The sequence below is a fragment of the Pipistrellus hanaki genome, assembly GCF_964339955.1.
Source record: "Pipistrellus hanaki genome assembly, chromosome: 2".
NCBI lineage: Eukaryota > Metazoa > Chordata > Mammalia > Chiroptera > Vespertilionidae > Pipistrellus > Pipistrellus hanaki.
Window position 1 is genome coordinate 172,179,412 of NC_140504.1, and position 24,787 is coordinate 172,204,198.

The window sequence follows — 24,787 nt, forward strand, 5'->3', positions numbered from 1 at the left end:
TATGTTAAGTGATCACGGTCATCCAGGGAACAAGCCAATACTGCCCTGGCCACATTTAGGCCATTTTACAACAATAATGAATAAGATTATGGGGAGATCAGGGTCACAAAGATAGTAAGTAAAAGAGCTGAGACTTTAACCTATGCACATCTGAGTCCAAGGCCTGCACTCTGTCTGCATCACATCATGGGGGCCTTTCAGAGGACTTCTCCCCTAGACTGTATAAATGGCTCACTTCTGTCTAGGAAGACAAAGACGCCAACCTGGAATGGTCTCTCAGCCAATCTGTGTAAGGGCTCCTTGCAAGGTCCTCTGGCAAAGATCTATGATTTATGTCTGCATTTTGCTATGTGTTTTCTATATACCACATGTCCTTTTTGTTCCTCTCGTTTTCCTCCACTGCTTTTTGTTTTTCATTAATTGGATTTTTTTCTAGTATATTTTAATTCCCTTGTTGATTTTAAACTATTTTTAGAGTACTTTTCTTAGTGATTACTCTAGGAATTATAGTGGACATTTTAATCACAAACTACCTCAAATTAATGCTAACTTAATTCCAGTAGAATAGGGAAACTTTGCTCCAAAGTAGCTTATTTCCTTCCCTCACCCCCTTTTTTTTTTCTGGCAGAGATCTATGGAACATGTATCACTTGGAGACTTCTGGGAAATATGAAAAACTGTTTGCAAGTTTAATTATAAATACCATATTAGTGAGCTGGAGCACATTATTCAAAGTTGTACAAAGTCATGATAAACCAAGTGCAAAGGTCATGATAAACAAGTTTTACTGATTTCTATGCCCAAAGCTCTATAGTCCCTTACATATGCTGTGCAAGAAAGAACAAAAACACACTCTATGTGAAGTCACAGGGCGAGAGGGTGGGAACTTCAGCAGTTCAGAGTACCTCAAAGCAATGTGCAAGGCTGGAATATATTAGATGTTCAATGGTAGCTTGAATAGACCCTGACGTGGAACCCACGGGTCACTAAAGAATGGGGTAAGTTTCTTCAGTTGAGATGATATTTAGCAATAGTTCAATGAGGTTTTGTTCCTGGGCACCGAGCTGACTTTCTTGAACCATATTGAAAGCTCTCGTGGCATATTCATGTGCCTGGAATAGAATTGCAGTGACGAAAGGAAGTTGTCACAGGGAAGCGTTACATTGGGAAGCCCCGTCTGTGCTCAACCCCAGAAACCCAGACGGAAAGGATCCGTCAGCTTCTCACACCAGCCACTGAGCTCTTGTTGGAAACTTGCGAACACCTACTGGGTCCTTAGAGCTAGCCACACATGTGCTGGGTGGGGAAGGGGACACCAGAAAAAGTCACCTGGTTTGACAAACTAAGTACACTTTCAGAGCAAAGTGAGATCTTTGGAGGATCTTAATCGGGGCCCTGTGAACCAGCACTGGAAGGCAGAGGGATGACAGGGCCGTAAGTAGGCTGCCAACCTGGGGGAACTCACTGAGTGTAGTTAAAGCTACTACCACATCCCTGGAAGGACTCCTCAGAGCCCTCAGGCCCTGCAGGCTTCCTAATACTGCCCCTGCCTCCGTTTACCTCTGCAACTCTGGGAAGGCCCCCTTGAGGAAAGAAGATAATCCAGTTTCCATTAGGCAGGCTGGACTCAACAAACAAAACCTGGCGTGAGCCTCTGAGCTTTTCTGGAGTAGGAACTTACTCTTAGGGCAAAAGCTCATGCAATTGGGCAGAACACAGCTGGATTCAACTAGAGGGGTTTCTATCTCAATTTCGGACATGCTGACTTTCTAGGGAAACTTGCCTTTGAAGAATTCATCATCAGGTAGTAAAGCATGGCCAGGACTCTCAGAACGAAGACAATTTTTAGGGGAGATTTGAGAGGCGTAGACTCTCGAATGGTTAAGATTGAAGTCAGGATCCGAATGGCTTCTGCTTCCTGGGCTTCATCTGCAGTGGAAAGGAGGGAAAGAGGAAACAGGTCCCAGAGGCGGCTGAGTCTACCCTCCGTGGTAAGTACTGAGCTTTGTGGGCACCTGGCCTCCAAAAGCCTCCTCACAGCGATGCTGGTGGAGGCAGTGCAAAGCACAGCAAACTCTCCGCATACAGAGCAGTTCCAGGCAGCTCCCAGCCTTGCCTAGCATGTCATTATGAGAGAAACCTAAACAAATGCTCAGTCCCAGCCCTGAAGTGGATCTGTTAGGCTCCCAAACACTGGGGATTTGTCCCAGTGGCCCAACTCAGCTTCCACTCTCTAGCAAGGGGCGGGGTGGGGGGGGGGAGCTTCTTGCAGGTGCAACATCTTAATTCTTCCTCCCCAACTCCAAAGATGCTTAAGCAATAGCCTTTCTGCTTTCCCTGGGGAGGCTGTTTACAATTTCCGCCAGCAGTTTTTGGTTCTCCTTTAGTCATCATTTAGTGACTTACTAGTGGCCTGGTGCACAGATTTGTGCACACTGAAAGGAAATTAATAACAAGAAATATTTTAATATTGCTATTTGCCCTTTCTTTATAATAGAAGTGTCAGAAATTTTAAGAAAATTAGTAAAATGTATACAGAAATACTATATAAATTGATTCAAAAACAATAACAGCATGATATAACAACAAACATAATATAAAAACAATAATATTCTATATTGATAAACATTGATAAAAACATTGACTTATAAATTGATTAGTAATATTCTTATATCTCCCTGTCCACTATAGTAAGAGTAAAAACACTTTAAGAGTGCTTGATTATTTCCTTTGTAATAAAGTATTTACAACTTTAACTTTAACGTCACACACTCTTCGAACTTGAGAGAAAGCAACACATAACTGACCATGTCCCAAAACGGGTCCAGGTAGGAATGTTCCTACTCTATCCAGGGTTTGTCCCTGTGACTTATTAATAGTCATTGCAAATGCTGGCATCATGGGAAACTGTCTTCGAATTAATTTAAAGGGGAGGCCAGCGCCAGACAGGGAATCAGAACAACCTCTCCTTCCCCAGATCCTGATAATACTTCAGCTTTGATTATGTTAGGTAGCAGTCTTTTCATAATAAATCCTGTACCATTACAAAGACCCCATTTATTATTAAGATTTCTCAGTAGCATGATGATTGCACCTACTTTCAATTTTAATTTATGATACGGCATTCCCAAAGGAGTAATACTATTAAGAAATTTGATGGGGAAATTTTCCATTTAGGCATTATCTTTTTTTATTTTTTTATTTATTTATTTTTATTGGTTTTTCACAGAGAGGAAGAGAGAGGGATAGAGAGTTAGAAACATCGATGAGAGAGAATCATCGATCAGCTGCCTCTTGCACACCCCCTCTACTGGGGAAGTGCCTGCAACCAAGGTACATGCCCTTGACCGGAATCGAACCTGGGACCTTTCAGTCGGCAGGCCAAGGCTCTATCCACTGAGCCAAACCAGTCCCAGGTAGGCATTATCTTTTGAATTGATGGAATCATCACTCAAATAGGTATGAAAATCTCCATCGAGTATATCCAAAATTTCTTCATTTAATTTTTGAGAGAGCTAATTTTTAGGACAAAGAATTGCATGTTTAGATATATTTTTAATATTATCTACATATATGCTATTTCCAAAGGTAGCTTCAATAATAGATCCGTTATAAATAATTTCACAGGGGATTTCAATAATATCCATTCTGAGAGCTTTATATGTATCGCATCTGCACGAGTCAACATTTATTTTTAAATTGCCAGTGTGTGTCATATGTACTGGCTGGTCAGTTGGTCACTTTGCCTTTTATATTATATATACCGATTATGAGTTATTATGAGCCAGATACGTACAAGTACTTTTTTAAGTATAGCAAGTCCCAAATAACATTGTTTTGTTAGACATCACTTCATTATAACATTGATGAGGGGGGAAAAATTGATTCCCAGTCAAAGCCACTCTCTGTGGAGTTAGCATGTCCCCCCACTTCTATGTGGGTTTCTCCTGGTCCTCAGTTTCTCTCCCACAGCCCAAAGATGCTCCCATAGGTGATCGGCATGCCTAGATTGTCCCAGTCTGAGTGAATGTAGGTGTGTGTGTGTGAGTACACCCTTTGAGGGAGTGGCATCCTGTCCAGGGTTGGCTCTGTCTTGGGCCCTGAATTGCCAGGATGGGCTCCAGTCACCTGCGACCTTGAACTGGAATAAGCAGGTTGGAAAAGAATTATCTTGATAGTTTTTATTTAATATTTCTTAAATGTATGGCTAGCTCACATTTATTTCAGAGTTTAATATCAGAAGTGTTTTGGGTCTTTATTTAGGAGTTTGATGATGTTTTCATGACCAGAAATATGCCGTAGGAACCTAACTCCCATTTATATCAATCAGCCTATAGTCCGTTTCCAAAAACCTATGAAAGACATTAAGTGAGGACATACTGTATTAAGCTTAGAGAAGCAGACAGAAAGGATATATACCATAATATTAAGGTTGGCTATCATTGGCTATCCAAGCTTTCTGCTTTAACATAAACCACTTTTATCGAAAGAGAAAGCTCAACAAAGTTACTAATTTTTTAATCCTTAACTCAAAACCTCTCCTGTAAGAAGTCTTCCCCCTTCAACATCTTCCTCACCTCTTTGTTCTGGGGCCCCGCTTATAATATAATTTATACTCATAGGAATTTTATTTTGGTATTTCAAATAGGCTCTGTCTCACCAACTACACTTTTTAGCACAAGCTAGATCCTCTGTCTCTTTCTTATCTCAGAGGGAGTGATATTGTCCAGGGCTACTCAACACTCAGCCTTTTGCTGAGCCTGGGGATGGTGAGATGAATCAGACTCAGCACTGCCACTGAGGAGCTCGCTGTCCAGGAAAGCAGGAGGGTAAGGCACCAGGACAATGGAGTAACGACACTTCTGTGGGGAGCCTTGGCTTGTGCTCCTTGGAGGGATAACACATAAGAAATGGATTCTCTGCAGAAATCACAGTGGGCTCTCCTCCAAGTGTGTCCCCTGAAAGGCTGTGTGTGGTGCTAGAAATCTGAATTCTGGTAACATCCCTTTGCTCCCCTGTCTCAGTTTTCCCATAATCAATATGGGGGAGATGGCACGTGCTCCATGATAGGCACAGCAGCTCTCCCTATTTTCGGGGCAAGGCCCGTGATTGAGAGGAAGTCACTGCTCTGCTTCGTAGGGAGAACTGCCACTTACCTAAGCCAGTGTCAGTCTCAAATCGTTTGCCCAGTAAGTCTATTTGTTGGACGCGGGCCTCTGAGAGGACTTGATAGTGATTGTTCAAATATTTATCCCAGATATCACAGACCTGTTGGGAAAGAAGATGCAATCAGACAAGCAGGCCAGGTCTTAAGTCATTGGACCAGCCAGCTGGGAGGGCAGCACCTTTAACCATCGGCAGACTCTTTCTCCCATTGTGCCTGGTTGAGGGGAGGAGGGGAAGAGGAGACGTAGGAGCCAAACGGGCCTGGCCAAAGTGAGTGTGACAAAGTTTTGGGCTGCAAAGGGCACCTGGCTGATCTGGGGACAGCCCTGGTGGGTCTAATAACAATGACTACCATTTGTTGAGCACATATCACTAAACCTTTACATCCTCACAACACCAGCTGAGGTCATAGTCTTATTATTCCCATTTTACAGAGAAAGAAACAGGCTCAGCGATGTACTTGATTGTAAGATTGTATTTGGCTTTTGGTAAAAGTTGGTGGGTGACACAGCCAAGAATTAAATTCAAGTCTGTCTGACTCTGAAGCTCATTTCTTTTCAGCTATACCACAGTGCCTCTTCCTCAAAAAGTGGGCCTAAAATATGAATAAACAGTCACAGGATGAGAGCTTATATCACACATAGAAATGGTTGCTTACTAAGTGAGGTGTTACTCTATGAACATAACTGACATTTTAAATACTAAAGGCAGTTTAAAATCTTTCACATGCAAAACTGGAAACTTCAAAGTACACTCATATTTTTTTATCCCTTCATATAACTTTTTAGCCATAATTTTTCCTTTAAAATCTCATTTCTGCCTTAGCCAGTTTGGTGTGGTGGATGGAGTGTCTGCCTGCAGACTGAAGGGTCCCGGTTTTGATTAGGGTCAAAGTTATATGCCAAGTTGCGGGCTCAGTCACCAATAAGGGGTGTGCAGGAGGCGGTTGATCAATGATTCTTTCTCATCCTTGATGGTCTATCTCTCCTTCTCCTTTCCTCTCTGAAATCAGTAAAAATATACATTAAAATCTCATTTTCTTCTCAATTTGCCCATGTTCACCTTGCTCCTGTGAGTATGACAGAGCATATGGCAATCTATTTGGAGGGGTTTGGTTCCTATTGACCCATCACTTATTATTTGTTAATCGTCCTATGGATTCTAAGGACTATTTTGGTAGTGGAGAAATGGGGGGGGGGGGAATGGAATATATCAGGCTATGTAAACTTGGACAAGTCCCTTTATCTGTGTGCTTCAAATTTCTCATGAATGACCCGACACCAGTTGTAAGGTACAAGCCCTAAGCGTCAAAGCTCAGCTCCCATATTCCCTAGCTCACCTTAGTGTACAGTGTGTCTGCCAGGTCCAACTTCGAAAGGTCAAGGAAGATATTCGCCAGGAGAAAGTAGCCTCCTGAGGTCCTGGTGCCCTCTGTTCCAAATGCACAACTGGCAAAATAAATCTACAGCAGCAGGAAGAAGGTGAGTGCTGTGTTCTCTTTGCAAATCATATATCTGATAAAAATAAAAAAACACTCATATCCAGAATATAAAAAGAATGTTTACAACAGCCCAACTACAATAAAAATGAGCAAAGGGTCTGAAGAGACATGTCTATAAGAATATGTATCAATGGCTAATAAATCATAAGAAATGATGCTCAATATTTTTAGTCATTAAGAAAATGCAAAATAATGTCGAAACTGGTTTGGCTCAGTGGATAGAGCGTCAGCCTGTGGACTGAAAGGTCCCGGGTTCGATTCCGGTCAAGGGCATGTACCTTGGTTGCAGGCACATCCCCAGTAGGGCGTGTGCAAGAGGCAGCTGATCGATGATTCTCTTTCATCGATGTTTCTAACTCTATCCCTCTCTCTTCTTCTCTGTAAAAAAAAAAATCAATTAAAAAAAAGAAAATGCAAAATAAAACCATGAGATACCACTTCTCACACCCTAGAATGGCTCTAATGAAAAAGGCAGAATACAACAAATATTGTCAAGGATGTGGAGGAAATAAAGCCCTCAAACACTGCTGGTATGAATATGGAATGATACAGCCTCTGTGGAAAACAGTTTGGCTCTTCTCAAAAAATTAAACATATAGAGGAGAATCCAAGATGGCTGCCCAGGTAAACAGCTAGCCGCAGCCGCACACAACAATTTCAATAAAATACAACTAAAATATAAAATGGACATTACCCAGAACTACAGGAAAGTCAACTGACTGGAAATTCTACAATGAGAAGCAAGGAGAAAACCAGAAGGAAGCGCGGAGGAGCTGTAAAAGCCTAAGGTACGGAGACACGCTGGAGAGGACGGAGCCGGAGAGGAGGCTGCCTGAGTGCCTGGCTGGCGTTCCCTAGCAGGAAGGAGATAAAAGGTCCGACTGGGCTGGGCCCCAGTTCCTACTGCTCTGAACCCCAGTTCTAGGCCAGACCCCGGGGACCCAGGCTCAAACAGAGGGAGCTGGGCTGTAAGGCGGAACCCCGGGGGAGCGGCGAAAGGAGGTCCCAGAAGCACGCACATTGCGCGCAGAGAAGGGACAGTTAGCTGTGCCGTGGGATTGCCCTGGCGGGAAGGAGACAGGGGCTCCAGACTGCTCTGAACGCTACCTCCAACTCCACTTCCAACTGAACTGAATCCCAATACCGGGCTCATTGCAGGAGAGCCTAGACTGTTTGGTAGCAGGCAAAAATCGAGGGCACCTTTCTCTCAGAGGCACTTGCAACGAGTACTGAAGGACCCTGTGACTCAGGAGCCGCATAGGGTGGGGCTGATGGAAGCCAAAGCTGTAGGCTCCACCCTGAAACCCGAGACGAAATAGATCACAAACAAAAGAAATGGAGGACAAAAAGTGCCTGGATATAGAGTTCAAATCTACGCTTATAAGGTTTTTCAAGAATTTCCTAGAAAAGGTCGATAAGACCTATGAGGATATGAAAAGGGATCAACTAGAATTAATAAGGAATCAACAAGAAATGATAAGGGATCAACAAGAACTAATAAGGGATCAACAAGAAATAAAGAATACATTGTCTGAAATAAAAAATATTATACAGAGTCCTAAAAACAGAATGGAAGATGGCAAGAATCAAGTCAAAGATTTGGAACATAAAGAGCCAGAAGACACTCCTCCACAGAAGCTAGAAGGCAAGATAATCCAGAAAATTGAAGATAATGTAAGAAACCTCTGGGACAACTTCAAGTGAACCAACATCAGAATTATGGGGGTCCCAGAAGATGAGAGAGAGCAAGATATCGAAAACATACTGAAAGAAATAGTGACAGAAAACTTCCCCCACCTGGTGAAAGAATTAGACTTACAAGTCCAGGAAGTGCACAGAACTCCGAACAAAAGGAATCCAAAGAGGACCACAACAAGACAAATCATAATTAAAATTCCAAGAGCAAAAGACAAAGAGAGAATATTAAAAGCAGCAAGAGCAAAGCAGGTAGTTACCTATAAAGGAGCACCTATAGGATTGTCAGCTGATTTCTCAACAGAAACCATGCAGGCCAGAAGGGAATGGCAAGAAATATTCAAGGTGATGAATAGTAAGAACTTACAGCCAAAGATAATCTATCCAGCAACGCTATCACTCAGAATCGAAGGTCAGATAAAAAGCTTCACTAATAAAAAAAAGCCAAAGGAGTTCATCACCACCAAACCAGAATTATATGAATTGCTGAAGGGGGTTCTTTCAGAAGAGAAAGTAAATAAAGATAAAAATTATGAACAACAAATATGTAACTATCAATAAGTGAATCTAAAAACCAACGAAATTAAAAAAAAAATCTGATGAACAATATTAACTGTTGAATATAATAGAATCAGAGGTATGGAAGGGGAGTGAACTGACAATTCTTGGGGAAAAGGGGAGAGGGGAATGTGGGAAGAGACTGAACATAAACTGTGCACCTATGGATGAGGACAATGGGGAGTGGGGAAAGGGCAGAGGGTAGGGTGGGAACCTGGTGGAGGAGAACAATGGTGAGGGGGGGGAAAAAAGGAACATTTGTAATAATATGAACAATAAAAATTTATTTTAAAAAAATTAAACATATAGCTATTACATGACCCAGTAATTCCATTCTTAGTTATATGCCAAGAACATGAAAACATGTGTCCAGACAAAGATTTGTATAAAAATATTCTTAGTGGAGAGAGAATGCTCTCCCTCCCAAGAGTACATCCACACCTCTCCCCTCCTTTTCCTCTTCTCCTACAGGCATGCTCTCAGGCAGCAGTCGCCAACCTTCTGGACCTCACAAACCACTAGTGGTCCGCAGACCACCGGTTGGTGACTGCTGCTCTAAGGGACCCCATGAGGCTTGCAACCAGGGAGCAATGGGAAGTGGCAGCTTGTCCTGGGCTAACTCCCTCTCCTGTCCCCAAGGGACCCTTTTCTCTCACTTCTCAGTGAGTCAAAGCAGCCCAGCCTAGGCTCATTTTCCCACTTAGTCCCTTTCCTGTTGCTTCTTCTGTCCTGGGCCCTTCCTTGTTTCACTGTCCCCAGCTTTAATAAACATCCTCTAAAAATCATCTGGAAAAAAAAACCAAAAAAAAAACATTCTTAGCAACATTATGCATAATAGACAAAAGTGGGCACAATCCATATGTCCCTCAATTGAGGAATGGCTAAACAAACTATGGTATATTCAGATGATGGACTACTACTCAGCAATTAAAGGAATAAAGTATTTATACACACAACATGGATGGATCTCAAAATAATTATGCTGCTGAAACCGGTTTGGCTCAGTGGATAGAGCCTTGGCCTGCGGACTGAAAGGTCCAAGGTTCAATTCCGGTCAAGGGCATGTACCTTGGTTGCGGGCACATCCCCAGTAGGGGGTGTGCAAGAGGCAGCTGATCGATGATTCTCTCTCATCGATGTTTCTGACTCTATCCCTCTCTCTTCCTCTCTGTAAAAAATCAGTAAAATATATTTTAAAAATAATAATAATTATGCTAAGTGAAAGAAGTCAGATGCAAAAAACCACATAGCATCCTGTTTATATCAAATGTCCAGAAAAGGCAAACCTAGAGAAACAGGAAGTGGTAGCCTGGGGCAGGGATGAGGTGGGATAGTAAGAAGCTAGGAAAATTCCTAGGCAAGTGGGGTGGGATTAAACAAGAAAATTAAATAAGGCCAAACGATTTCAACAACTAACAGCCAGCTAGTGAATCCCAAGACCTACTATCTTCCCCAACCAAGGACACTTGAGAGCAAAGGGTTTATACCTCTCTTCCCTAACCAGAGAGTACATAGTTTAAATCATCCTGATCAGGAGATCCAGTTAATGCCATTCATGCCAGCTAAACCCAAGGACAGGTGAAGTCAGGGGAACAAATAACAAAAACCCGATTAGAGCCAGACCAACCCAAGATAAAAGTCAAACAGTAAAGCAGACTAAAGAATAATCTCAACTTCCCTATAACCTCATTTTGATACATCAGCATATTAAAAATGCATTGGTGCCTGGCCAGTGTATCTCAGTAATTAGAGCATTGGGTGCACATTGAAGGGTCACAGGTTCAATTCCCAGTCAAGGGTATGAACCTAGGTTGCAGAATTGATCCCTGGCTCCACCTGGGGCGTGTGTGAGAGGCAATCAATTAATGTGTCACAGTCATATCTCTATCTCTTTCTCTTTTTCTCCCTTCCTGTTCCCTCCCTCTCCTTTCTTCTCTTCCTTCCTCCCATTCCCTCTCTCTAAAAATCAATGGAAAAAATATCCTCGGGAGAAGATTAACAACAACAACAAAATAAATCTGGAGAGCTGACGAATATTCTACTGAAACCCTCCCCTAAGATTCTCACCCCAGAAGAAAGATGAAAACCTTCAGGATGAAGACCTAGTGTGCTCTCTCTGGAGCACACAGATTTTCCTTCTCGGTATGAACTTTTTACTTTCCCCTAACTCTAAGATCCCCTCCACACTTGCAACCAGGGAAGCAATAGACAGCAGCAGCACTTCCTGGGCTAACATCCTGAACCTGTTCCCAAGGCCCCCTTTTCTCTGACTCTCCAGGGAGCAGACAGCAGGCCTGCCCTTGACTAATTTCTTTCCCCTAGAGAGCCAAAGCTACCCAGCTAGGCTCTTGCCTGTTGCTTCTTCTATTCTAAGTCCTTCCTTTGTTTCACTGTCCCCAGCTTGAATAAACGTACTCTCAAAACCACCGGCAGTTGTACTGTGAAATCTTTCCCACACCAAATCAAGAGCCCACACACTGCAGGCTGGCCTGAGGCAGACCTGCTCAGGTCAGTACCCGTCCCACGACAGGGGTGGGAATGAGAAATGACTGAAAATGGATATAGGGCTCTCATTGGGATGATAAAAATGTCCTACAACTGGATTGTGCTAATGAATGCACAACTCTGTAAGCTTACTAAAAATCATTTAATTATTCACTTAAAGTGGTTGAATTTTATGATATGCATCAATAAAACTTTTTTTCTTTCTTTTTTTTTTAAGTTAGGCTGAGGACTCTGAGCTTGATTTAATTCTTTTTAAAAAAAATATTTTAAAATTGATTTCAGAGAGAAAGAGAGAGGTAGAAACATCAATGATGAGAGAGAATCATTGATTGGCTGCTTCCTGCATGCCCCACACTAGGGATTGAGTCTGCAACCCAGGCATGGGTCCTGACCAGGAATCAAATCGTGATCTCCTGGTTCATATATTAATGCTCAACCACTGAGCTATGACACCCAGGCTTGATCTATTCTTTAGTCTTTTTTCTTTCCTCTTTTTTTTTTTTTTTTTTTTTTTTTTAAGCTAGGCTGAGAAATCTGAGCTTGATCTCATTCTTAACAGTATGGCCCACCTTAAGACAGAATGAACATCTGCTTAATTTGTCAGAGGGTGTAGATAGAGTCTATTTGTGCAGAGAAACACAGATGAAGAAGTGCATTGGTCAGGCTCATAGGTGGAAAGCTATGGCATCCTCAAAATATTTCATGAAGACACTTTAATGAAAATAATCATTTACAGAGATGTGGAAGGGTTAAGGAACCAATAAGAACTAGGGAGGCACCAGGGATTATCAACAGCAAGAAATTATTACCATCCTGATTCCTGAAAAAGCAAGGGGAGAAAACAGGGCTATGAGGGCCCAGTAATATCTAGAGCCATGAAAGAAGGCTACCTGACAGGAGTCATAAGGAACAATTTCCCTGCCAGAACTGGGGTGGGGAAGAAAGGAAATACCCCAGCCTCTCTCTCCTCCCAACCCTCAATCTCTGGCCACGTCTCTCACTCTCCAAACCAAAGCCAGAGCAATGGAGTCCAGGTCGTGAAGTTCATAAAGGTAAGCCTCCCAGGACAGACTAGGGCAGCAAATGGATTTGTGGTGAGGGGATATGGAGACTAATCATCACAAGATGTCTCCATTGACTCTATAGACATTGTACAGTGGCAGCCAACCATAGGGAGGGTTGCCCAGTGGAGAGGCTGAAGAGAGAACCAACCTGCATGAAGACTGCAGTCTGACCCTAACCTCATCCAGATTTCAGACTCTGAAACTATTCTCTCTGGTAATATTGTCCAATACTGAAATCCTAATAGAAACCTCAGAAATGTTGGAAGAACTGCTCAATCATCACCCTTATTATCCTATTTAACATTTGAACAGAGTTTTGTAGTTTACAAAGCACATTCACATACCACCAGCTCATTGAAATGTAATAACCATACTCTGAAGTAGAGATACTGATATTATTTATAAAAATAACAGCCAAAGTGCTGCATATGCATTGTCCTATTATTTATCTCTGAGACCATTTCATTATTTCTCTCTTAAAGGTGATGAAAGAGGTTAAATAATTTGTCTAAGACTATACGGCTGGTCAGAACTGGAACTAGAAGTAAAATCCTTCTCTTAGTACTCTGTCTGCCTCCCTTTATGTTCCTCAGAGCAACTGAGGCTTAGGGAAATGATGTGATCTGGGCAAGACTGCACAGCCAGGAAGGTTTGAACTCAGGTTGTTAAAATTATGTTCTTGCTGGGCCAAAGTGGTTCAGTTGGTTGGAGCATCATCCTGTGTATCTAAGGGTTACTAATTTGATTCCTGGTCAGGGCACATGCAGGGATTGTGGGCTAGATCCCCAGTAGTGGGCATACAGGAGGCAGCCAATGAATGTCTTAGTCTCACATCAATGTTTCTCTTCCTTCCCCTTCCTCTCTCACGAAAAAAATCAATAATTTTTAAAAATCTTTTTTAAATTTTGTTCTTGTTAATAATACCCAACCAGTCAGGTGTAGACAAAAAGTTATAGAGAAATGCTCAGTTAAAAAAAAACAAAACTAAACAGGTGTTATAATTTAGATTGTTTACATCATTGGCCAGATGATAACGGGCTTCATCGTAGTTTTCCTTAGCTATAAAGAGAAGTCCCAGGTTCCGATGCAGTAAAGAATGGGTGGCATAAGAACAATCCGTTGATTTGAGGACTGTCCACTGGGCTTGGGATAGATATTCCTCAGCCTGGATGATCTGGTCTAGACCTGTCCGAAATATCGAAAGAAGGTTGTAATTCATATCCTGGCCAGAAAACACATAATGAAACATGTCATCATGCATTCACACACTTATTCATAACTCAGACATTTATCGACACACAAATACTTATATATGAAAATTTATAGCAGCCTAATCATAATAGACAAAAAAAATAGAAACAATTTAAATGTCCAAGTGATGAGTAGATATTCAAAATGTGGTCTATTTGTATCCATGAATGGAATAGTATTCAGCCATGGAAAGAAATCAAGTACTGATATGCTACAATATGGATGACCCTGGAAGACATATGCTAAGTAAAAGAAGCCAGACACAAAAGGCCACATATTGTATGATTCATTTATATGAAATGTCCAGAAAAGGCCAATCCATGGGGACAGAGGTAGATTAGTGGTGGCCAGGAAATGTGGGTATGGGAAAATGGTATGACTGCCAATATGGATACTGGGTACCATTTGGGTTAACTAAAATGTTCTGGAATTAAACATAGTGATGATTGCACAATCTTCTGAATATTATTAAAACTGCTGAATTAACCTTAGCTGGTTTTGCTCAGTGGATAGAGCATCAGCCTGTGGACTGAAGAGTCCCGGGTTTGATTCCTGTCAAGAGCACATGCCTGGGTTGTAGACTTGATCCCAGTAAGGGGCTTGCAGAAAGCAGCCGATGAGTGAGTCTCCCTCATCATTGATGTTTCTATCTCTCTCTCCCCATCTCTTCCTCTCAGAAATCAATAAAAGTATATTTTACAAAAAAACTGCTGAAGTATACTTTGAAAGAGTGAAGTAACTTAAATGATCATCATCAGTAATGGAATAAATTGAAAACATGTGCCCATTTATAGGATGGGATGAGAAGAACACAGCATCACTTCTATGATATTCCTGCCAAAGATACATCATCTGCATTTAGTCAGGAGGAAACTTCAGAGAAAACCAAATTGAGGGACATTTTATAAAATAATTGGCTTTTAATATTTAAAAAATAAAAGTTACAGGCATCAAGGAAAGATTGAGAAATTATTTCAAAACTAGAGGCTTGGTGCACAAAATTCGTGCATGGGGCGGGGTGTCCCGCAGCCCCGCCTGCACCCTCTCCAATCTGGGACCTCTCAAGGGATGTCCGACTGCCCATTTAGGCCCAATCCCATAAACCAGCTGCTGACTCCCAACTGCTGGCCTGCCTGCCTTTCTAATTGCCCCTAACCACTTCTGCCTGCCAGCCTGATCACCCCCTAACCACTCCCTGCCAGCCTGATTGATGTCTAACTGCTCCCCTGACAGCCTGTTTGCCCCAACTTCCCTTTTCTGCCAACCTGGTCACTCCTTACTGCCTTCCCCTGCAGGGTTGATCGCCTCCAACTGCCCTTCCTTGCAGGCCTGGTGCCTCCCAACAGCCCTCCCCTGATGGCCTTCTTGTATTGGCCATCTTGTGTCCACATAGGGACAGGATCTTTGACCATATGGGGGCAGCAATCTTGTGTGTTAGAGTGATGGTCCATCTGCATATTACTCTTTTTTTTAAAAAATATATATTTTATTGATTTTCCACAGAGAGGAAGGAAGAGGGATAGAGAGCTAGAAATGTCCATGAGAGAGAAACGTCAGCCAGCTGCCTCCTGCACACCCCCAACTGGGGATGTGCCCACAACCAATGTACATACCCTTGACCGGAATCGAACCTGGGACCTTTCAGTCCGCAGACCGATGCTCTATCCACTGAACCAAACCGGTTTCGGCTGCATATTACTCTTTTATTCGATAGGATAGAGGCCTGGTGCATGGGCACGGGCCAGCTGGTTTACCCTGAAGGGTGTCCCAGATCAGGGTGGGGGTTCCCTTGGGGGATGGGGCAGTCTGAGCAAGGGGCCTCTGGTGGTTTGCAGGCCAACCACGCCCCCTGGTGACCCAAGCGGAGGCCCTGGTATCTGGAATTTATTTACCTTCTACAACTGAAACTTTGTAGCCGGAGCGGAGCCAAGCCTCCTGCTCGCTCAGTGGCTACAGTCGTTTCTGTTTGTATTTATTTACCTTCTATAAATGAAACTTTGTAGCCTGGAGTGGAGGCCTAGGCCAGCAAGGGCAGACGGAAAGCTTAGCTTCTTCCGTTGCCTGAGAAACCCAAGCCTTCCTCCTGCTCTCTGTGGCCCTGGCCATCTTAGTTGGGTTTATTTGCATACTCGCTCTGATTGACAGGTGGGTGTGGCTGATGAGCATGGCTTGCGGGGTGTAAGAGAGTGATGGTTAATGTGCATATTACTCTTTTATTGTGTAGGATGATATACTGTAGATACTAAAAAATGTTAATTCCCCTAAAAAAATGCTAATGCTCCTCTTGCTGTAACAACCACAAGGAATGTCTGCCAAGGGTATGCTCCCCACTCTCAAAACTCCCTCTCATCTATAGGAGAAGGTTCCTGTATTCCTGTTTGAACTACAATACCCTGACTCAAAGGTAGATAGGTAACACCCTCAAGCTGAGTCCACACAATTCTCTCTTTAGGAATTTAAAATTGGAAATCAGATGCTAATGAGTTTCTATTACCCACCTTGAACCTGGAGGACACGTACATCCAGCTCTACCTGACATTTTGGGCTATCTGTCTCCTGCAGTAAGCATAAGGTAGAAAAATCTGCTCTGCAGATATGGAGAAGCAGAGGCAAGAGACAAGGCCCCAGAAATACAAGCTGAGAGCACCAGCCTTTCTCTGTTACAGCATTCTGATTCTAGTACCTCGTGGTGCTTCAATTCCCTTAGGACACACCAGTGTCCTGATACGTTTCCTCCTCTTGCTTAGGTCAGCTAGAGAGGATTTGTCAGGTGTAGCAGAAAGTTCAAGACATCTCCTTCCCCATCTTCTGCCAAACTTTTCAGCAGCCCTGCTCTTGCACAAAAGATACCAAGGCTAGATTCTTTGGCTTCTGATATGACTCCAGCGGGTAAGTCATTTCCACTTACCAATGCTAGCCTCTGCCAACAGCAGGTAGGCAGGCACAAGCTCTACTGAACTCAGGCCGTACACATTCATGCGGAAGCGAAGAGAATGCAAAGCTGCTGGGACAGCCTCTTTATACCTTTCTTCAAAGATATATTTCTGGGCTACAGTGTAGCAGAATTCAATCAAGTGCTTCTGTGGAAGAAAAAAGTGGTCAGTCTACAAGTAAAAGACAATAGTGGATATAGGGATACCTGGATATAAGGCCAATACCTAATGAGCTGGGTGAGGGCTTACACAAACAGTAAGCCTGCCTGTATTAAGCTGGCCACACGTCCTAGAATAAGTGACACAAAAAGGCAAACTCTGCACTGTGAGTTCCTTAAGGTCCAGAAACAAGTGTATTTTCATCTTAGTTCCATACTTGACATAAATGAGTGCTCAATAGAAAATTATTAAATGAGTATTATTCTTCTATTTATATTAAAATTTTAGTTTAATAAAACTATCATGCCTCAGAACTATCTAAAACTATCGCCTTTCTATTTGAATTAATTTTAAGAGAATTTTCCTTCTGGAGTTATCCTGCTTAGCTACTATCAGAAACAAGTTTAATCTAAGGTCATTGTTCTAAGGCCACTCTCAAAGTGTGACAACACTAAAATTGATGAATCTGGTGTTTTGAGATTAATGGCTTATAAAGTGCTATTTTTTAAAGAAAAAAAAATGAGATGTTGTTAATGCCATAATAGTTTTCCTAACCTCTCTATTTATTTACTCCTTTATATATTCAAGCATCATTATTGACCTCCCACTACGTGCCTTGGCAATTATCACAATACTTGACATATATGGGTATTATGGCTGAATTTTATTCCCCAGAGTTCATAGGTTGAAGCCCTAACCCCTATAACCTCAGAATGTGACTGCACTTGGAGATAGGGCCTTTAAGTAGGGGATTAAGTTAAGATGAGGTCTTCAGGATGGCCCCTAATCCAATCCAATGGTGTCCTTATAAGAAGAAATTTGGACACAAGAAGAGATGCCAAGGTTGTGTGTGCACAGAGGAAAGACCACGTGAGGACGTGGCAAGGCAACCATCTGTAAACCAGGAAGAGAGAGGCCTCAGAAGAAACCAAACCTGCCAACACCTGTCATTGATCTTGGTCCTATCGCTTCCAGAATTGTGAGAGACCACATTTCTGTGTTTCAAGCCCCTCAATCTACGGTACTTTGTTATGGCGGCACAAGGAGACCACAGCAGATATCAGCAAGTATGTGGAGAACCGACTGAATGGCACTGAGGACGTAAAAACGCAAAACCAAGTCTCTGCCCTCACAGAGATTACAGGTTAGTGATCTCAATCCAGTGCGCCCTCTCTCTTGGGCAGTTTCGCTGCCCCCAGGCGTTAGCCTGAGCCTGTCCCGCAGGCCCACCTGTCTCTTCTGCAGCTGCTGGAGCCCATGCTGCCGCTCCTCCTCGGAATTGTAGAAGGGCATGGTGGTGCGCAGCGGAATCAGCAGCTGACAGATCTTCTCGTGGATGCTGTTCCAGTCAGTTTTCTGGTGAACCACATCACTGACAATAAAAACAGGGACTTCATTATATTTATTTTAGGGCTGACCTAAAATTCCATTACCCCACTTCAGGCCTAGCCCTAGAAACTAGAAAAGCCAGCCCAACAGACCAGGCAGGGAGCTCAAGCCAATTTGAGACAAATCTCTTTTCTGTCGTGAGATTATCCGATGGTGGGAAAACTACGGTGGGTTGGGGAAGGGTGGCCTCTTTATAGGCACAGGTTCACAGTCAGAAGCCACGTGGTGCTGCTGTGACTATGCTGTTTTCATGATTAGTTAATAACAACAAAGACAGCTTTACTTCTGCATTATTTTAAGGTCATTTTCAAACTCTCTGAACTTTGAAGCCGAGGGATGTGAGGGTCCTTTTCCTGGGGCAGAGAAAGGAATTTACATTTGGTGAGGTTCTCAGAGATGCTTTCCTAGCATGGCGCCCTCAGGGTGCAGGACTCTGGAGAGCACCCCTTGCACTGTCTTCTATGCTCCTGGGAGTGCTTTACTTAGAACACACTGAATGCCTCCCAAAGCCAGCGGTGCAGCAGGTCTTGCATGTAACTAGCTAACTTTTGAAAACAGAACAAAATCTGTTATTACTGTTTTAAAGGTCAAAAAAGGTGTCAAGAGATTAAGTAGTTGCTCTAAGCCTGTACTCCAATGCCAGCTGTTTCTTAACTCTCTAAGGGAAGACTATGACAGTTTGGTATACAGCTCTTCTGATTGTTTTACATACATATTTATTATTTTTAAACACTCGATTAGACAGCACAGATATAGGACATTTGCATCACTGCAGAAAAATTCTACAAGCATATTTACTCCTGCTCCTTAAATAATTGCCTCTATCAATGACTCCCAAATTTATTACCCAAATCTGACCCTTCCTCCAGTCATGGTGTTTTGTGTTGTTTTTTTTTTTTTTTTAACAGATATATAATTCAAATATCATAAATTTTACAATTTTAAAGTGTATAATTCAGTGTTATTTTTTAAAAATATATTCACAATATATAACCCTATCTAACTCCAGGACATTTCATCACCCAGGAAAAAACCTCCATTCACTCTAACAGTAGCTCTTATCCTTTCTTTTTTTTTCTTTTTTCTTTTTTAATATTTTTTTTATTGATTTTGTACAGAGAGGAAGGGAGAGAGATAAGAGAGTTAGAAACATCAATGAGAGAGTCATCGATCAGCTGCCTCTTGCACACCCCCTACTGGGGATATGCCCGCAACCAAGGTACATGCCCTTGACCGGAATCGAACCTGGGAACCTTCAGTCCCCAAGCCAACGCTGTATCCATTGAGCCAAACCGGTCTCGGCAGCTCTTATCCTTTCTTCTACCCATGGAATGCCTAGAACCCTAATCTACTTTCTCTATGTATTTTTCTATTCTGGACATTGCATAAAAATGGGAACGGACAATATATAACATTTAGTGTCTACCTTCTTTCATTTAGTATGCTTTCAAGATTCTGCCATGCTGTATCAGGCATCAATGTTATTCCTTCTTATGACTGAATAATAATATTCCATTGTATAGAATCTATAGATGTATCACTTTTTGTTTATACATTCATTAGTTGGTGAATATTTGGGTTGTTTCCACTTTTTGGCTATTAGGAATAATGCTTCTATGAACATTAGTGCTTAAGCTTTTGTGTGAATAAACATTTTCAGTTCTTTTGGATATATAACTAAAATGAAATTGCTGGGTCATATGATAACTATATATTTAAATTTTTGAGGGCTCCCAAACTGTTTTCCACAGAAGCTGTACCATTTTATTTTAATTTTTTTGTTGATTTCAGAAAGAGGAAGAGAAAGGGAAAGAAGGATAGCAACATCAGTGATGAAAGAGAATCATTGATCGGCCACCTCATGCATGCCCCCAGCTGGGAATTGAGCCCACAACCCGGACATGTGCCCTGATTGGAAATCCAACCGTGACCTCCTGGTTCATAGGTAAATGCTCAACCATTGAACCACGCTGGCCAAGCATGTACCATTTTATAATCCAACCAGCAATGTATGAGTGTTCTATTTTCTTTACTTTCTAACAAACACTTGTTATTTTCTGTCTTTTTTATTATAACCATCCTATGTGTAGTGTCTCATTGTGGTTTTACATTGTAGTTCCCCAATGACTAATAATGTTGAGCAACTTTTCAGGTGCTTACTAACCATTTGTATATCTTCCTTGGAGAAGTGTTTATTCAAATCCTTTGCCCACATTTTAACAGTCTTATGTCTTCTTGTTGTCGAGTTTTAAGTGTTTTTTATGTATTGTGCATACTAGGTTCTTATCAGATTTGCAAATATTTTTTTTTCTCATTCTGTAGGCTCTTTTCCATTTTTTCTTAGTGTTTCCTGATGCATAAAAGTTTTTAATGTTGATAGTGTTCAACCTATCTCTCTTTGGTTTCTTGTGCTGTTAGTGTCATACCTGAGAACCGTTGCCTAATCCAAGATCACACAGATTTACAACATATATTTCCTTCTAAAAGTTTTATATTTTTAGCTCTTACATTTAGGTATTTCTTGTATGTGGTGTAAGGTATTTGGTGTAAGGGGTCCAAATCCTTCTTTTGCATATAGATCGGACACCTCATGCATGCCCCTGAGGTGTCCAATCTCATGCACCTCATGCATGCCCCTGAGGTGCATACAGAGCAAACAATTCTTTTCCCAAATGAATGATCTTGGTAACCTTTTTGAAAATCAATTAATCATAAATGTATGTTCTTATTTCCAGACTTTTAATTCTGTTCTACTGATCTGCATGTATATCCTTATGCCAGTATCATATTGTACTTTCTTCATTATTATAGCTTTGTAATAAATTTTGAAATTGAGAAGTGTGAGTCTTCCACTTGTTCTTTCTCAAGACTGTTTTGGCTATTCTGTGTCTTGTGTTTTTGTACGAATTTTAGAACTAGTATGTCCATTTTGGCAAAATGGGACTTGGAATTTTTATAAGAATTGCATTGAATCTGCAGATCAATTTGGGGAGTGTTGCTATTTTAATAGTAAGTCTTCCAGTCTATGAATACCTTTATATATGGTGGGTGTGGTTGGTGAGTGGCTTGTGGGTGTAGCGGAGTAATGGTTAATTTGCATATCACTCTTTTATTAGATAGGATAAAATATAGTTTTACTTTTAAAAATATATTTTTATTGATTTCAGAGAGGAAAAGAGAAATAGAAACATCAATAATGAGAGAGAATCATTGATTGGCTGCCTCCTACACACCTCCTACACGCCCCCTACTGGGGATTGAGCCTACAACCCGGGAATGTGCACTTGACTGGAAGTGAACTCAGTTCGCAGGTCAATGCTCTGTCCACTGAGCCAAAGGCAAACTGGCTAGGGCACCTCAGTTTTATTTTACAGAAAAAAAAAAAAAATTAAATCTCCAGGATACAATCATATAGAAATCTGGAGAAAAAGGTGGAGGAGGAGAAAAAACTTTAAGGAGAATTACAACCAGTAAAAAAAGAGAAAGAAAATAATGGGGACATGATCATTTAGTCATTTATGCATTCATCAAATATTTAGTTTCAACTATTTCAACCCACTTTGTTAGAGACTGTGGGGAATACACAAGATGGGCCTGAAACAAGTAAAAGGCAGAATACATATGACAGTCCTACATTCTACATAATATCCTGTATTGATGGAGCATAATAAAATTGAGATAATATGCTTGCCAACAAATAAAATGAAGGGAAAAGTTGTCTGTGAAGTGTCATGCAGAGTAAGTTCAAAATGAGTTGAGAAGAAGTAATTGCTTTGGTTAGAGGGATGAAAGGGGGATGGGTAAGAGATAGATGCTCATATTAGACTAAGGGGTGCCAGGCCTATACTTAAAATTGTTTCTTAGCCCTCTCTTCCAGGTGGCCTGCAGATCCCTCAAACTGTGTCCCAATCCAATCTGCCACCTACCACCTGCTCTGTGTTCTTTGACCCAGTTAACAGGTTTATTATTCAGTCAGAAGTTCATTTATTCAACAACTGATCACTGAGTGTCTGGTATGTGCTGGCCCTAGGTCTAGTAAAAGACATCGATATTAAAAAAGCAAACAGAAATAGAAAAGTACAGATAAAGTGGGGGGAAAAGTGAGAGAAATGAGAGTATTTAGATTGGGTTTTCTGGGAAATCTCTTTGAAGAAATAAAATTTCTGAGAACTGGAGGAGGAAATGGAACTAGAAAGATTCATGGACGAAGGGGGGGTTCCCGGCAGAGAGTAAAGAAATTGAGAAAGGAAAGAACTTGTCTAATTTGAACTGAAAGAAAGTCTCTGTAGCTGCATCAAGGAAAAGAGGTGAATGTGGTAGGAAATTAAGGGAGAGAGGTAACAGGACTTTGTAGTTTCTGTCATGAATTCTGAATTGCATTCTAAAAGCAATAAAGTAACAGCAATGAAAAAACAGATGCCTCCTTGCCCTCCTGGGGCACGGAGCCTAGGGAGGAATATAAAGTAATGAACAACTGATTTCAAATCGTACCATAAATGTTAAGATACTGGACATATTGAATGCTGAGAGAGCATGGAGGATGGACCCCTAATTCAGTCTGAGAGAGGTATGTTCACTCCATCCTGGGACCACTGCAACAACTTCTCAATCAGCTATGCAGCCTCCAGTGTCTACCTTCCAAGCTATCTTCCACATTGCGGCCTGTCATCTTAACACAAATGGGAGCATGCCAAAATCATCCAGGACCTTCCAAGGGTAAATTCCAAACTCTTTGAGGTCATGTCACTGTTTGACCCTAACTGATCTTCTCCATTTAAACTCCTATTAGTATCTATCATAATGATCTTCAAACGTGGTTTGTTTGTTTTTTATTATGCCCATAGCATGAAATACATTGTACCAGTACAAACACACATATCCACATAAGAACACTAAAAGTTGCAAGAGACAGTTCAAGCAGGATCACTATAATAATTTTTATTCTATTACTTTCTTAAAATGCTGGTTGGGACTTATTCATAATCTGCTAACGGGTCATGGACTGCAATTTAAAAATCAGTGACTGATCCCTCCACCAGTACCTCCATTACCCAGCTCTCAATAAAGCCTGTTCTTTCACCCTTCACCCAGGCAGTCCTGGATGTCAGCATCGTCCGCTTCGGGCTTCACTGTTCATTCACCTAGCACAGTGGTTGGCAAATTGCGGCCCTCGAGCCACATGTGGCTCTTTGGCCCCTTGAGTGTGGCTCTTCCACAAAATACCACAGCCTGGGCCAGTCTCTTTTGAAGAAGTGGTGTTAGAATAAGTTTAAGTTTAAAATATTTGGCTCTCAAATGAAATTTCAATCATTGTACTGTTGATATTTGGCTCTGTTGACTAATGAGCTTGCTGACCACTGACCTAGCAATTTCTTACTAAAAGTTCAAGACTCAACTCAAATGTTACTTCTTCAGAGAACCTTCCAGATACTGCCCCAATTACTGCCTCCATCCTTAGAAGCCCCAGGAAAGAGAACATCTTGAGTGACAAGACTTGTATCATAATGACTTTCTTTTTTAAACAAGTTCGTCTGCTCTGACCTAGGTTTCTGGAACTCATGATCCCAGGTGTTTTATCCCAGGCCCAAAATAGGGTCTACTCTAAAGCAAAGGTCAAAGGATGTTACATTGAATAACTGAAAACTGATTTCATCCACTACTACCAACCCCATACCCTTATCTCGTTGGCTGTGCACCAAATAGCCTACTTTCTTCCTTTTTCTTTTAAAAAAATATGTTTCTAATGATTTTAAAGAGGAAGGGAGAGGGAGAAACATAGATGTGAGAGAAACATCCATGGGCTGCCTACTGCACGCCCCCCACAGGATCCAGGCAGCAACTTGGGCATGTGTTCTGCCAGGGAACACATTGGTGACCTCTAGGTGCATGGGAGGACGCTCAACCAACAGAGCTACACCGGCCAGGGCCAAATAGCCTTCTTTCTACTCCTCAAACAGCCAATTCTTTTCTCCCTCGGAGCCTTACTGTACCCCTCTTCTCCCAGCCATTTCCACGGCAGGCTCCTCCTCCTTCACTTTCAGATCAACAGTCTGCCCTCAGCGAGGCAATCTGCCCAATCTCCCATCGCATTTCCTTTGACTTTATGACATTTATCACTCTCTGAAACGATCTTGTTTTCTGTAGGTCGCCGTGAAAATGTCATTAGCCCTTTGAGGGACATGGTCAGCCGAGTTCCCTCAGGGACTTCAGCACGCAGAACAGTGCGGAGCGCACAGTTAGGCGCTCAACGAAACACCTGCTGGTGAAGGGTTGAGCGGAAGGGGATGAAAACGAGGCGCCGCCGAAGTCTTAGAGGCCTGTCGTGAAACCGCGTCGGCCCACCCAAGCCAGAGGGGTGACCGGGAGAATGGGAGTCGGTCGCCTAGGAGCCACATGTCAGGGCCTACCAGTAATAAGTGACTGTGCAGGACGGGCACACCCGCTCGGCTGGAGCTTCGCACACTTCGCAGCAGATCCGGCGCCCCTTGGGCACCGCCAGTTGGTAGATCTTGTTCATGTTGCAGCAGTCGGCGTCCGTCTGCAGGACCGTTGCCTGGCGACGAGAC

At 42.1% G+C, this 24,787-nt stretch overlaps 1 protein-coding gene across 1 annotated transcript; it reads right to left on the minus strand.

The window, feature by feature from the left end:
• Positions 1 to 387: 387 nt before the first annotated feature.
• On the minus strand, positions 388 to 24,751 carry ZMYND12 (zinc finger MYND-type containing 12). Its single transcript, XM_084874675.1, has 8 exons — positions 24,629 to 24,751; positions 18,063 to 18,204; positions 16,649 to 16,820; positions 13,505 to 13,674; positions 6,506 to 6,628; positions 5,157 to 5,268; positions 1,784 to 1,929; positions 388 to 1,112 (listed from the first exon to the last, which is right to left on the minus strand). The coding sequence occupies exons 1-8, from the start codon at positions 24,736 to 24,738 to the stop codon at positions 987 to 989; spliced, it is 1,101 nt and encodes a 366-aa protein (XP_084730801.1). The 5' UTR covers positions 24,739 to 24,751; the 3' UTR covers positions 388 to 986.
• Positions 24,752 to 24,787: the final 36 nt, after the last annotated feature.

What these genes read in the sequence shown, in the direction of transcription:
- ZMYND12 (XM_084874675.1), bottom strand. Translation starts at nt 24,738, where the DNA reads ATGAACAAGATCTACCAACTGGCGGTGCCCAAGGGGCGCCGGATCTGC. An exon ending in GTTGGCAGAGGCTAGCATTG is followed by an intron (nt 13,675 to 16,648) that starts GTAAGTGGAAAT and finishes TATTTCGGACAG; the next exon opens with GTCTAGACCAGATCATCCAG. An exon ending in TGAGACTGACACTGGCTTAG is followed by an intron (nt 1,930 to 5,156) that starts GTAAGTGGCAGT and finishes TTTCCACTGCAG; the next exon opens with ATGAAGCCCAGGAAGCAGAA.